General features: G+C 38.9%; 1 protein-coding gene across 1 annotated transcript; it reads right to left on the reverse strand.

The window, feature by feature from the left end:
- Positions 1-32: 32 nt before the first annotated feature.
- On the reverse strand, positions 33-14,696 carry jazf1b (JAZF zinc finger 1b). Its single transcript, XM_078253134.1, has 5 exons — positions 14,468-14,696; positions 5,449-5,521; positions 4,548-4,744; positions 2,460-2,629; positions 33-1,838 (listed from the first exon to the last, which is right to left on the reverse strand). The coding sequence occupies exons 1-5, from the start codon at positions 14,580-14,582 to the stop codon at positions 1,662-1,664; spliced, it is 732 nt and encodes a 243-aa protein (XP_078109260.1). The 5' UTR covers positions 14,583-14,696; the 3' UTR covers positions 33-1,661.
- Between the last annotated feature and the right edge of the window lie 843 nt (positions 14,697-15,539).

The raw sequence follows: 15,539 nt of genomic DNA on the forward strand, positions 1-15,539 counted from the left end.
TCAACACAGTTAATGACACAGGAGTCTTTAGGAACACATCAGAGGAAGTTTTATTCTAAATGTAACAAAAGTTTACATGAAGCAGCTTGTAGAAGAAAAAAGCACATCACCATTAGTGTCTCCAAACAACCTCTGGTGTTGCCATTTCATACATATACTATGTTTTTTTTTAAACTCCAGAAACATAAGAAAATATAATTTAAAGCACTAAACACAACAATACATTCACTGTACACTATATCAAAGACTTTCCTCCGTACTGGCAGTACAATACTGTCACAATTCTTAATTGGACCATAGTTTATTAACACTAACATCCATGCAGTGAAGATGTTACCTAATGGCTCAAAGTTGATAAATCCCTAATCTTGTGGCATGTAATGATCTGCGGTTCATTATTATTTTTTTTGGCACACAGTAGAAGCTGCATGTGTTTATCTCACAGCTCAACATAAATGTGCGAAAGGCATGGCTAACGTCGGCCCCATCTTTCTTCCATCCACAGCAGACAGTCCGGGCTAAGCTGTCTGTGTAATGTCTGCATTGAACTGAATTTTTCTGAACTGTCAAAATAAAGCCATATAAAGATCTGTGCTGATTGGAATGGTTTACAATTCAAGGCAACTACTGTACATACAGACATCTCACAATACTGGAAACACTGAAGGTTTGGTATACATCTTCCCATGGAGCGATGTAGAACTGACAAACTACTGCTCTGAAGGCCTTTTGCCTCGTTTTGGTAGCAACTGTACATACACCAGAAACGAGATATTGGCAAAAAATGCTAAATCGTTGGCAACTTGTTACAAAAAGTGCTTCAATCCTTCACTGTAAAACAGCAAGGAAAACTGTTTAAGTCTTCAGAAAGTGGCCGAGAACATTAGGCAACAATGAATGACACACAAGAGTTCCCATGATTCCACTTAACAGCATAAATACTCAATGTCAATAGCATAAATGGGAACACTTGGGCAGGATTCTGGTGTTGAAATGCTTGAAAACGTCACCTGAGATCATCCTTTGGTGCTCACACACAAGAGTTTGCAGTAAAACAGATGAAAAAAGGTTTGGAATACTTGTGATATGAACGAAAAAGAAACCAAAACTGATTATTAACATTAAATCTGAGATAATGAAACACATTCTGATTGTTTTCATTTGCCTCTGTCACATTTTTAGGAACAAATGAGAGAGGCAAGGTAATGTCCTTTCTCTAAAAAAACCATCCAAATCTTTCCTCAGTTTCCTCTGACTTCACACTGCCTTTACAAAAGCCCTACTGTACATGCAAGGCTACTCGTGACTTGGTGTGGCTATTCTCTGGTCTACAAGAAGCCCTCATCATCAACGAGCACCATATGTCAAAAGAAAATTAAGTGAAATAGATAAATGATAGCCTAAATGTGCAAAATACAAAACGCTGAACTATATAAAAATTCAACATTCAGAATAAAAGGATAGGATGAATAATAACACATTTATACCATGCAATCAAAAATAGTGTCATAGCAAAGTGGGATAAGAGAGAGAGAAATAAAAGGGGTTTTAAGGATGGGGGGGGTCGGGGGGGGGGATGAGGAACAGCCATTGCTGGTGATGGTTGTGTTCAGATGGTTGGGAAGAGGCCTGAGGGTGAGTGCTGGTCGCTCACTCGGTCTCTACTGCCGCATCTTACGGATGATGTCAGTAGAGATGGGTGGGTGGAAGTTGATGGTGTGGTGGCGGAGACCCTGAGATGTTTTGTAGCTCTTCCCACACCGGCACTTGAAGGGTTTGCGCACCCTTATCTGGGTTCGGTGGCCGTTCTTGGCATGATACTTGATCCCGTTCACATTCTGTTATAATAAAGCAAAGAATATGACAACCAACCATCCCTTAATTACACGTATAAGTTAACATGTACAACTGTGCTTCCTACAACTGTGTGTCTCTCTCTCTCTCTCTCTCTCTCTCTCTCTCTACATTTATATATATATATATTTATAGATATGCAAGTATATATAAAATAAGATGCCTGTTGACAGTAGGCTATAGAAATGAGAAATACAACATGTTCTTCAATCTTGTTCTGCCCCTTAACACATGCCTAATACTGCCTGCTGCCTCAGACTAAGTCATCGCCCATAACTCTGTCATTCACGTCAGCAATGCAATTTTCTCAAGCTGCACATCATTTATCCCGACCGCACACACCAGATGTGAACGGAAAATCCTGTAAAACTCCACATCACTGAAGTAGACTAGATGTATGCATCTATGTTGACATGCTGTAATCAACTAAGAACTGATTTTCCATTGACAACAGCAGAGAATCATTTTTGATTTTACATATGCAAATAAAATCACATATCTCTCACATTTGGTCTCTCGCTGGGCATGGTAAGGATATTTCACACCGTTACATTATGTTTAATCTATAGTGTGTATTCTAAGAAGAGATTCTGAGTGAAACCTACCTTGTATCTCTTTTTACAGCCTGGCACGGGGCAAGCAAAAGGCTTCTCGTCTCCACCGTTCATGCACATAGAACTGAGGATGGACTCGGAGCTGATTGCGCTCTCTGTGGTCCACGACTCATCACTGTCAGACTCCTCAAAGTCTACCTCCTCCTCATCACACTCGCTACCTGTGGGAGGGTGAAAGACAGAAGGTCAAACAGACTCAGGGCATCACGACCAGACATGCAATCATACAAACTGCTTTCCAAGGAGGTCTGATTTATGCACACTTCATGACTAATCTGTGACAATGAAATCCTGGCCTTTGAGCCTTCAGGCTCACAAGCGTGGGCTGTTTTCAACATGTGCTTTGGGGCAATGTTCCCATAATCTCTACTTAACTTCAAATTTTAATACATTCTGTGTGTGTATATATATATATATATATACATATATTTATACTTATATTGTTTGTTCTGTTTAACCTGTTTGTTTAACTTATTTTAGAGAATGTGTGACATGCACCTACAACACCAAAACAAATTCCTTGTATGTGTAAAAAACGTACTTATAAATCTTTTTCTGATTCTGATTCTGATTCTGATTCACATGCCCAAGTTTCCGGAAAGACTGAAATATGCCAATCGTGGGAAAGAACATTATGCATTTTACTGAGGTCTTGGGGTCTGAAATTGTTTTTATCAACTAATTAAAAATGTTATGCCAGAAGACAAACTACAGAAACCCCAAGAACAAAAAATAAGAGCATTAAAGCCTGCTTACTTTACAAAACAAGTACACAAGTACATGGGAAAATATTACAAGGGAAATAACTAAACTTTTTCTGTTATGTAATCCACACTGTAGTGAAGTAGACTAATCAGCTGGACTATGGAAGCTGCCCCTCTTTCTCTGTAGCTTGAATGTGTGTTATTAAAAATATTTCTTCTAACCTCTCCTGCTGATGCTTTTACTTACAGGATAATTAAGTTATATCACGCCAAACTTTCAGTCATAGCTGTTGAGTTCTTCAACCCAGTCATGCGAAACACTGAGACGTAACCGACAATTTAACTGTGAAATGTCACAAGTGTAGAATTTTATACAAACACCTAATCATTCAATTTACCATTAAAGCCATTACAACCAACCCTATATATTAAATATATATTTATAATAATATTCATTGAAAATAATAATTCCAGCTGTTACAGCTGCTTTTCTTCTCACCTACCACAGTGAGTGAGACATCTGTTTCATTCTATATAACAGTCCTTCCGGAAAAATGCGTTTTTTGTTTTTTTGTGATTGTTGCGGGCAAAAATCCTTGATTATGCGGCACGTTTTCTTAAAGAATGCGATGGTATATGCGGGATATTTGTGCAATTTTATGCGATGAAATTGCGGGAACTTGCGAAAATTGCGGTTTCATCATGGCTTCATCGCGGGGTTTGCAGCTTTTCGATGATGTTCACGTCGCGTAATTACATCACTTCATGATGTTCCCATGGCAACAGGGGAAAATGGCTGCTTTTGTGTGACGTAAACGCAACATTTTTCAACTTTCTGCTAAGATATATGTGACTTTTTTGCAAAGAAAATGCGGGGATTATGAAATCATGCAAGCCCTGCATATTTTGCGCAGAAATCGGCAATTTATGCGGCGAAAGTGTGGCATATTTGAAAAAATGTGGCCGCAACATAAATATGCGGACTTTGGCTGATTATGCATTGAATTATGCGATCGCATAATCGCGTTTTTCTGGAGGGACTGATATAATCTTTATTAACTAAGCAGCCTTTTGTCATTCTTATTTCATCCCTGAAGAGGACATTGACTCTTTAACCCATTACCCTCCTTCATAATGTAGGAGGGTGAGAGCACTATCTAAGCTGGCAGAGATTCAGATTTACTTCAGCAGGGTGGATGCTTGCCTTCACGGTGTCTTGAAAACGGATCTCCTGATTGAATGTAAGTCTCCTTAACTGCTACACCACTCTGCTGCTTGCTTAATAAACAATGCATGACATGTATTTCACTGCCAGCAGTCACTACATTCTGGACATCTAACTAGAGAGGTGAGTGTGTTAAGGACGGTTACGTACCTGTAGGCGTACTGCTGCGAAAGGAAGAGGAAGGGGTGATGGGGGGGGTGACTGGAGGGGTGAGGTTTCCACTTGTGTGGCGAGGCGGAGTGGAAACACTGCTGCGAGACAGACTGCCTGTCAGAGACAGAGACAACTTGGGCTGCACCTTCTTCTTTAGGGTCTCGTGTTCTCGCCGCGCAGCATCTGTCATGAACCTGGCATTGTGGGATGTAAGACCGGACAGGATCCTTTCTCATAAAAAGTGCATTCAATGTACAACTTGTTACTGTGGGATTGCCCTGATGTTTACAAAGTTCTGCTATTGAAGGTTTGCTACTGTTGAACACGTTTGGGGAAAAAAACATATAATTGGCTCTATTCCCATCAAAAAAACCTTACACCAGGGTTTATGATGGATAGTAAAGTCCTTGGTAACTGTGTATCATAAAAATGAAATGTTAACATAGACATTGTTAAAGCAAAAGTGGAATTAACAAATTAAGTGATAACCACATCAAGATGTGTTTTTGAAGGCAGGGAGACAGCAGACCTTCTTGTACACTGGCTTGTTGCAGAAGGCTTTTAAAAACCACTATTCAAGCACCATATTACAGACGGCTGGGATGAACCTAGAGCAATAAAAAAAAAAAAAAACAGCTACCAAATACTGAAGCAATTCATCTAAGCAATCCACCAGATGACATTTGAAATTGCTGGTAGAACCTCAATGGAGCTCAGAGGACACAGCAGTAATATACTACTGATGTAGAGGAGATACATCTTTACGGGGCCAAAGACTTAATAATTATGTCAGAGTTATAAAGTAGATTTACTTATAATTGAGTTACTGCAGGAATAAGTGAAAATCCAGCTGCTTTCTTTCTCGATAATAGTTATCTCATTATATACATTTCTTTACCTGTTGATGTAGCTGAGGGCAACATATGTCGGCTGCTGCTGCTCCTGCTTCTCCAGAAGTCGGGGGTCTGTGTCTGAGTAGGCGAGAGAAACAGAGAGTGGTTCAATCTTGTCATTAAGACATCAATATTGAGAATAGCAGTGTGATTGTTTTTTTGTGTTGCAGTTTACGGTTTTTCTCCCTATTTGGGATGGTCAGTTCCCCCTGCACTGCAGTCTTTGCTTCACTGGGAGGATGGAGAAGTTTTACACAATCCCCCCTGATCTAACCCTTCTCCAAACAGGCATCCAGACCAACCAGGTGCAATTAAAGTCCAGATTTTAGTTTAAATGCTTAAACAGTGGAAACATAATCAGTGCAAACTTTTCAGGTGGATTTACAGCAAATACACACACACTTCTTTAAGTTGACTTTTTATGATTTCGAGGGTTGATATGGGTGGTGACTGGTTGCTCTATGCTTTCTGTGTTTGTATGTGCATTGCGTTTGAATGTATTTTTTTTTATATTTAGCAGCTGTGACAGCGACGACGCTAGTATTTGTTTTACTATGTGAGTCAGGCTGACAGAAGCAGGCTGTGGCTGAACTGAGTGAGTCCCAGGTATGAATGTGTGTGCATGAATATGAGGATTTGGGCTGTCAAAGAGCATGCATGCTCAGCTGACTCAAAGAATAAAGGCTAATAAAAACTATTTAATGAAAATAATCAAAATGCAAGTATTGTGCAATGTGCAGTACAATTAGTTTAAACATGATGTCATGCACCACTGTCTAGACTACAGTCACTGTTTAGTTAAGTGTTGATGGAGAAGGGCACTGTTTCCAAGCTGATGCTGGTTTCTTGACTAATTTTCTCTAGCCCTACCGTATGTACAAATTGTTTTTTAGCATAATGAATTGTCCTCTTGCATTAGTAGGCTATTTCACTGTAAAATGCAGGGTTCAGTATGTCTGAAGCTATATTCTGCTACACTGTACACTTTTATTTAAAATATACAAGAAGAAAGTTACATCAAAAGTGCCTTGTCTTCTGAATTTTCATGGCACTCTGAAAAGCTGCTCTGCAGACGCCACATTGCTCATACATGACCACACTTGACACATACTGCGTTTTCCCATGCTGTGCTCCAGACATTCATCTTGCTCAGCAGTGCTAAATGTACAACAATAGCCAATCTCCACACCCTGAGGTGAAGCGGGCCTGACTTCAAACGCTCTTCCCACTGCCGTCCATGTGGGAGAAGAGAGATGCCCTATAAAACAACACTTACCAGCTGAGCCTCCCTGTCTACCTCTGACAGAGCTGTGAAAGACTGCTACCCCCATGTGGTTAAAGCTATTGCTTGTTTCCATCCACAAACTCATTTATACGCAACACTTACACCTCAGGCTATTTGTAACATTAAACTTTCATATTATGCTTTTGTAAGGCACAATGACTACAGTGCAGCTTTAATAAAAATCTACATATTCAGCAAGCCAAAAACAAACAGCCAAGTCCTAGTTAATATGTTTTTAAAATGACTATGCCAATGATAGAAAACATATGGAAATAGTGTAATTAAAGTTGTCTGGTTAAAGAGATAAGCAACACCTTTGCTAGGCTGTAATAAAACCTTGAGTCATACTGCATTATTACTTCGACATTGTTGGGCTTTTCCTCCTGTTTGTTTGTTTGGAACAAAACACCCAAAACAGATTTCTATTAAATGTCTGCTGGACAGAAAGCCCTTGTACCAAAGAAGCGATTAGTTTTTTGTGGTACTCTCTAATATCATTAGATGATGATCTATTGTTTACTGTAATGGGAACAGAGATCTCACTCAAAACTCTCAAGGTGTGTCTGAAGGGTCAAGACTGGGGCTGGGTATCGAACGTCAATACCAACTGAGATGGCTCTGCACCATCAATTATCAATAACTGTCTTGACAATTGGTATTGACAATTGCAGGGTCATATTTAGTCTTGTTTATTTACTTTACTTTTTATGACTTAATCACAAATTTCCTGAACTAAAACAGTAAACTTAAAGCTAATTTTAGACATCATTTTAGTTAAGTAAAGTTCTTGTATAAAGAAGTTTGCATATTTTGTTAAATGGAAAAATGATTTAGTAGAAACACGTATATATTCTTTAAAAGAAATCATACAAAAAAGTATTGTTTAAGTCAGAGACTGGCACCGATATTGGAGAATGTCTAGAGTCGCAAGATATGAATTACAAATTAGATATTTGTGAAATGTTTTGTGTATTCTTTTAATTCTACATAATAATACAATTTAGTCACTGTGATTAATTTGTGACCTGGTTATCACTCAAAATGAGCTCTGGGAACTGTTTTAAGTGAATTCAACTTCTCTTTAGGTGGAGAGAATCACAAATACTGTACATCTACTCATCTAGAAGCCATAATGAGACATCTGTGCATGTTGACAAAAGCTAAAACTGTTTTTAAGAATACCAACATTGTGTATAAATTGAAAGTACAGACACGCACATGCACACATAACCATCTATAAAAGAAACACACAGCGCAGACTGCACTCTCTAATTTAACAGTGTCAACTACTGGCTTAATTCTGTCATGAACAAGGTGAAAGTTGATGTTGACCAGTAAAACTCAACCCAAACCACATTTAAGTAAACATGAAAAGGCACACATTTTAGAGGTCTAGCAGAAATCTAGGTCAACAAACCAATGTCAGTCTTACAGAAAAGTGGGCGATAAAAGATGCAGGGCACCATCCATTCAGTTGTAACGGCCAAGCCACTTGGTTGACGATGAAATGGTGGCAGCGTTTTATGATACTGGCAGGTAGGTTCTAAGAACAGCTTAAACCTCAGCGCCTAAGGCTCAGGAGGGTTCTCTCAAGGCCTAAGCAAGTGTTTCATTAACAGTGGATTTATCCCCACTGAGAAGGACAGCACACCTCTCTCTAGTCTCCAGTCAAAGTCATGGAAACACAGAGTAGGAAAGACACATTCATATTGGCACTATTCCCCTGCCAGAAGCCAGAGGCAGTGCAGAGACTATTCTGAGCACTGTGTGTTGGTATGTGTGTGCGTGAGTGCACAATAAATCCCTCCTAAGATCCCTAATGAGACTCAAGGAGTGGAAGGGCGGCCTGCTCACGGACCGCTCAAACGGCAGTGGATCAATCTGTTCCCACACACTGTAAATCAAACACACCTCAGGTGGGGACTGGGGCAAGGGAGGCCTGCAAGGGCCAGTTCCCCTGCAGACTCTGCTGTTTTTTTGGGGCCACCAGCAGTCAAGGAGAGGTACGAAGGCGCCTCAAGTAGAGATGAGAACCGCTCTAATCAAACTACGCAGGTGGTCCACCTTGGTGGCCGACTGTTAGAAGCCTTCTGGGAAACAAAAAAGGGCATTTATTCACCGTCACATATTCCAGAGGCAAACAATCAGCTCCTATAAGCCCGTCAGGTGTGGTATAAAGTAGAGAAAGGTAGACAAGAACATATATAACATTATGTATAATTAATGTATAATGAGGCTCTTTAATTTGTTTGTTTTATTTTTACTGAAATATACTCATACTTAAACAATTGTTTACTCAAATCAGAACTGATTCCACACAAGGTTTCCATTTTCAGCAAATTCTGTTTTCTATCCAATTGCAGTTCACAGCAAACAGAGTTATCTCTCTGCAAAGTGAAGAGAAAAATCAGGATATGGAGGAAACGTAAGAAAGCTGCTAATTTGCTGCAGTTCAGAAAAAAACTTTAAGTAATTAAAAAACATTTAGTGAAACTACACCCAGCATTAGAAAAGCATCATGCTTCCATTAGGGGTTTTGCATTACATTTTTAAAATGTGTTTCTTACCTATTTTTTATAATAATTAAAAACCCTGATACATGTCCCCTTAAAAAACACGAAACCAATATACCCTATATATTTCTCAGTTCATCAAACCTGCTTAGCCTTAATGCGCACAAACCTCTCTATATGAAGCATTGACTATGCCTATTGTTAGTGTCTGTGTGTGAAGCATGTGTATGGGAGCATATACTGAATGAGTCAGTGGTTGCAGTGTAGGAGTGCAGAAAACATGATGCAACATGTTCTCATTAGGGCCTCAACAGGGGAAGTGACGCCTGCTTCCCTCTCATAAAGGCCTCCACGACCCTCTCTCTCGCTCATACGTGCATGCTCGCGCGCGCGCACACACACACACACACACACACACACACACACACACACACACACACAGACACACAGACACACACCCCACACGCACAGCTCCCTCTCTTATTTCCACCAGTGTCTGGCTCTCCCATCCACACTCATGGCCAAATGCACTGTGGGGTAGAGCAGAGTGGTGAGCATTATGGTGACATGTTTATAGCGGCTGTGAGCAGCGGGGGACATTACCAGGAGTGGTGGCACAGGTAATTCATTACGATGTGACCTCTGAGGAGGAAATGAAACTGAGTCAAGCTCCATGTGTAAGCTGCCTTTGCGGGTTACTGAAAAAAACATGGGGAGGTTAAAATGATCTATTATAAATACGCTTAGCACAGACAGTAAATTAAACACATACACATGCACTAAAACACATGCATAAAAACACACACATTCATTGTTAGTCATTGCAGACATAATATGGTAGCTGGATTTGGGATATGCAATAGGGCTAAAACTATTAATTATTTAAATTTTCGATTAAGCTGTCGATAATATTCTTAATTTATCGTTTAGCGTACAAAATGGCCAAAACTTTTCAGTTTCTCAGAGCTCAACACTTCAATTGCTTGTTTTGCATGGCCAACAGTCCAAAACCCAAGATAGTAAGTTTACAATCTTGTAAAACAGAGAAAAGCAGAAAATCATTACAACAGAAGAGCTGTAACTAGTGAATATCATTTTTGCTTGAAAAAAGACTAAAACGCGGTAACGTGACTAAAAGTTGCAGGCAAACTTTCTGTTGATCGAGTAATCGAGTAATCATTTTAGCTCTTATTTTTTAACACAATGTGCTTTGAGACTGATATCCAATATTTATCATCTGTGAATTTGACCATGTTCATGTTTGAATTGCAGGTACTCAGTATTCACCAACCCGCATTTTTGGAAAGCTGGACAAACACTTCTGCTTATTCCATAGAAGTGAAAGTAGGTGGGATATCAGCTCTCAGGACCACATTTATTTACAGAGATCAGATCATTTCAGGGATACACCAGGTTTTTAAATGAAGAGTTACGCAATTTGCAAAACAATACATGATAAATAACCAATAAATAACAAAGTTTTAGGCTAATTTATGTAGCTATAGTAAATGAGGAACCCTCCTATCTGTAGAATTTGACATGGGAGAATATCTTCTATTTAACATGATCCATTGAAGCATTGAACAAAATCTTATAAGAAAAGTAACACATTTCAACAAAAGAATCACATTTGTTCTGCATGTTGTGTGATGTCAACACAGGCTGTACATCATCTCCTATGAAGAATGTTTTATCGAGTACAGGAGCACCTCATGTCGCAGTCACCGCCCAGGAACAGGAGCACTGGTGTCGGGGGATGGGGAAATGTAATTAGGCCCACCAGGTGCACAGATCAGGGAACTAGTTACTGCTTCCCAAATTTATTACTTCCGTGCAGATTTTGGGGGTGCATACCAAAATCTACTAAATGAGCCTCCAGTGAGAATTGGCAACAAGCAGACTCATTGTTACCGAAGCCTGGACACTTCAGGCCATCAGTGCGTCAGGCCCAGCAGTACACACACCCTCAGGTCTACATAACATGGTCGCTATTTGTTTCTGGTCTACAGTGGCCTGGCCGCTCAGTGACAAAGCAAACATCTCACTGGCTTAGTGCGTGCAGATTTTTTCATGCCGCACAAGAATACTAGACCATTGAGGAGATATCTCAAGCTTAACATGACTTTTAGGCTCACTGTTAAAAACTTTCCTCTGGTGTTTTCTGGGGCTCATTAGCATCTGCTCTCTTAAAGTTAGCTGCATTTGTTCACAAAGGTCTAAAGTGGACCACCCAGCACTCATATTATCAACTTGAATCTGCTGACTCATTTTGAATTTGTTATATCACAATTGATGTTGGTTGGAAATGAATCAGTATTTTAATTATATTTTATATTTGTTTCTAGAGATTACGTTTTTTTTTTTTAGATTTCAAGTTTTTCAGGAAAAGCATTACACTTTTCCACATACTGTAGCTGTATGTGGGAAAGGGTTTATATTAAGAACATGGAGCTTTTAATCTCTACATCATCACAGCTATGACCAATTAGGTCTTTGGGCTTCTTATATTTTAAAGTTACTGTAGTAAAAAGTACAGAGATGAATATGTACAAATCCACTTTGGACGGATTATGATTGTTCAAGTATAAGAAGTATTCTTTAAATTATTAATTAGCCTATTTATCTTATCCATTTACAAATTATCCTTTTCAATATCAAGTTTGGCCCTTGCGGGCTGGTTAATGTATGACACATTATGCTGTGTTATTAAATGAGTTGTTATATTAAGTGTTGGCCTATAATATCCACCATAAGCTTTTACTGTACAGACCAGGCAGCTCAAGACAGCCTCCTCCACCAATAGCAAAGCAGCGCCACCTCTTGTTCGCAGACCTGACCAGCAGGCCGGCTGGGGAAAATGGGGACAAGAATGTGTGCTTGTTTTCCAGGCGCCTAATTATAAAGGAGAATGTGCTTTGAGCAGCAGGCCACCAGATGAGGAGGAAGACAGGCCAAATCAAGCACTCTCTCTGTAATTATGCTTCACAGGCACTTGGCACAACGCACAAGATTTCGCACTTCTCATTGTGGGCACAGGCCAGTGGACAAAGGAGGGGGGCAGCAAAGTTTTTCCACTCTGAGCCAACTAATTGCCTCATTATTCCCCAATAAGTCATTTGGAAGCATTTTTTTCTAAGGCTAACACCTCGGACACATGCACAGCACTCAATCTGAGGGCAGAGGATATTAAAGCCAGTCAAGCAACAAACAAGGACAACAGAGACAGCTGGGCCTTGTCAGCTTCAATAATAAGAGTCTGAAATATTAGATTGTGAAACAGATGTAGGAACTAAAAGAGTGTCAAACTGTGAAGAAGGGAATTCACTTTGTAGACTAGGCTTAGTTAAAATATATAAATGCTTTAGCACTTTGCTAAAATGTGAAGTTCATAATATAAAATATAATGTAACATGTATGTAAGATAAAACTAAATTGAAAGTTTCTGACCCTTTATGCCCTCCAATTAATACATGGATATAGAAATATTGTATGGAGGACCAAAACAGACAATAAATATATAAGCAAAATAAATAAATAAAGTGATACACAAATTTCTATATATAGTGATATGCTGCTTTTATGTTTTTATGTATTTACATAATAAAGTGAATAGGGGCTATAAATACATCGGCCTGTGGCACTAAACACACAACCACCTGGAGATTTAATTAAAATCCTAAAATGAATTTCTGATACTCAATACCATGCTTTAAAGTTTTATATATTACTTATTTCCTGTACACAGAGGGGATTTTGACCAATATAAAGTGCTTTGTAAGCGCATAGGTTCACAGCTAACAACTGCTTTTCACATAATGGCCATCAATTGTCAAACAAATAACTCAATCAGAAAAATGTATCATAAAGTAGCTGAGGCAAATAAATGTTTTCATAGCTTGATCCATAATGAACAGGGAGTTCTTGTGTTATTGTTTTACCCCACATGAACTAGAGGTGGCGCTGTTGATTGTGGTAGGACTTGATGTGCAGTCAGGAGGGCAGCTGTTATCTAGCATTTGCACTGATAGAAAGCATGCTATGAGCTGCTGCAGTTGTTACTGTACACCAACACTCATGTGAGATTAGATATGATTTAATGCATAAATTACAATAAAATATAGGTATAATACAATTGTAGATTTTTTTCACTGTGACACACTTGTTATAGTCCTGGTCATGAAGCAAATTCAAAGTCCAAATCTATAAATCACCATGGTAAGCAACACAGTCGTCTTTAAAGGTACTTTTTACTTTTTCAGATGGTCAGATTTTGGGTGACATATCCTTTAAAACCACTTGATGATAACTGCTTTAAAAACAAAAACAAATAATTGATAATACAAAGCTGTTTGCAGGAGGTTATATTGTAATGGTGTTGGTAACATCTGTGGATTTCTGATCAACACTGATGACTTCATACGATCTCAAGAGTGATTTGTTTTTGTAAATGAAAGGAATACTGCAACTTTAGGCAATACATTACTCATAGTCTCCTCCACTGAGTGGACAGCCACAACAAAGGTTGAACATCATTGCAAGCCATTTTATTTTAGAAACCTATAGAGAATTTGATAGTTTCTCAGGTTTATCAGCTGCAGACACCATATACAGTTAAAAGTAATATGGGATATATGGAATGAATATTTATCAATATAGACACATATTATTATTATTATTATTATTATTACTACACAGTTACTCATTACATTGATTTGGTTTGTCATAAATATGAGAATATGATATACTAAATTATGAGATCTAATTTAGATTTGTTTAAGAGTGCATCCTTATCTCCAGAAAGTTAGTAAAACTGCACTATGTTGTCAGGCGGTTTGAAACAAGCTTTTAAGTAAGAGTAGCTTCATTGGTTCCTGCTGCAGACTACAAGTTAACTCACGACGCTTCGAAGGCAGCTCTGCGCCCGGGCCTTGCGCTGCAATAATATTGCACGAGCGAGCCGACGGAGCATAAATTAACTGTCTTCCTGTCTGTGTTTCAGTGCGGCTCGGTTGGTGTTGCAGCTATCTAATCAGTGATACAGTAGTGGTAAAGAAATGTAGATGGTGAACAGGAACTATAATATATCTCTACATAGACATCAACAGCCACCACACCTAGCAACACGGTTGTCAGGACGCAGGAAGTAACTTGCTAGCTCGCTAATTTAGCCACTTCTGCTAGCTACAAACCTCGGTCATTGCTCGCTCATTACTTATCGGCTCTTACCGATGTGGTTATCCTCGATGTGCACGATTAGCTCGGCCAGAGACTCGAAGTGAAGTCCGCAGCCCCCGAACCTGCAAGCGTTGGAAAAGAAAGAAGCAGCGGCGATGCCTGTCATGGTCGCTGCTGCATTGGAAATGAGGGCAGGCAGCAGCAGCGACCAGCGGGAGACAGCAGGCGGACAGCGGTCGGAACAGCTGGAGCGGCAGGGGCGGTGCGGTGCGGTGCGTCAAACCAGCTGGAGAGAGACAACCAGACCGGAAGCAAGGCTGATTGACTTTCATTAGAAAAGCTTAAACTTTTTTTATTTATTTTATTTTTTAAGAAATTGAATATGAAAAAACACAGATTGTATATAACAAATGTAAATTCATACAACTTGATTAATATTTATCTTAAGTGGCATTAAATAAACAAACAAAATATTCCTGCTGCTATGACAATAGCCTACCTGTTAGCCTACTAGACACCAAAGTAGCTTTTTAAGACTTTAGTGGCCACTAGCCACTAGCCACTAGCCTAACATGATATGGTATGAGTAAAGTTGCCTACCTGTGTACGACTTGCGAAGCAGTGATCAGCAAATACTAACTACCTTTACTGTTAAAATACTTTAATACAATTAATTCAATTATCACAATTGAAATGACATCAACTTTTCTATTCAACTTATAAATTAAAATAGAACATTAGTCAACGAATCAACTAACCTTTTCATCACTAACTAACTAAATATCGCCACTAGTCTGACTAAATGTAGAATGTTTATAATGTTTATATTATAACAATGCACAGTTTTTAAACATGTTAAGTGATTGTATTGTCTCTCAGGGCGTAATTCTCAAATAAATTAGTGTATTTATTATAATAGTAAATGGACTATAGAAACTATACAATGTATTTTATTATGTATGATACATGGTAATAATAACATAAATACCATTTTAGCAAAGTCACAGTTTTCCCACAAAAAAGACAACTGGCATAACTCTAAAGTAGTTATTTAAAGTATTGTATAACGCTGAGGGGAATTAGGGTTTTTTTAAATTGCGTCTTGACGCATAGTTTGTGTACT

Source organism: Sander vitreus, chromosome 6, assembly GCF_031162955.1.
Source record: "Sander vitreus isolate 19-12246 chromosome 6, sanVit1, whole genome shotgun sequence".
In the NCBI taxonomy this organism is placed as follows: domain Eukaryota; kingdom Metazoa; phylum Chordata; class Actinopteri; order Perciformes; family Percidae; genus Sander; species Sander vitreus.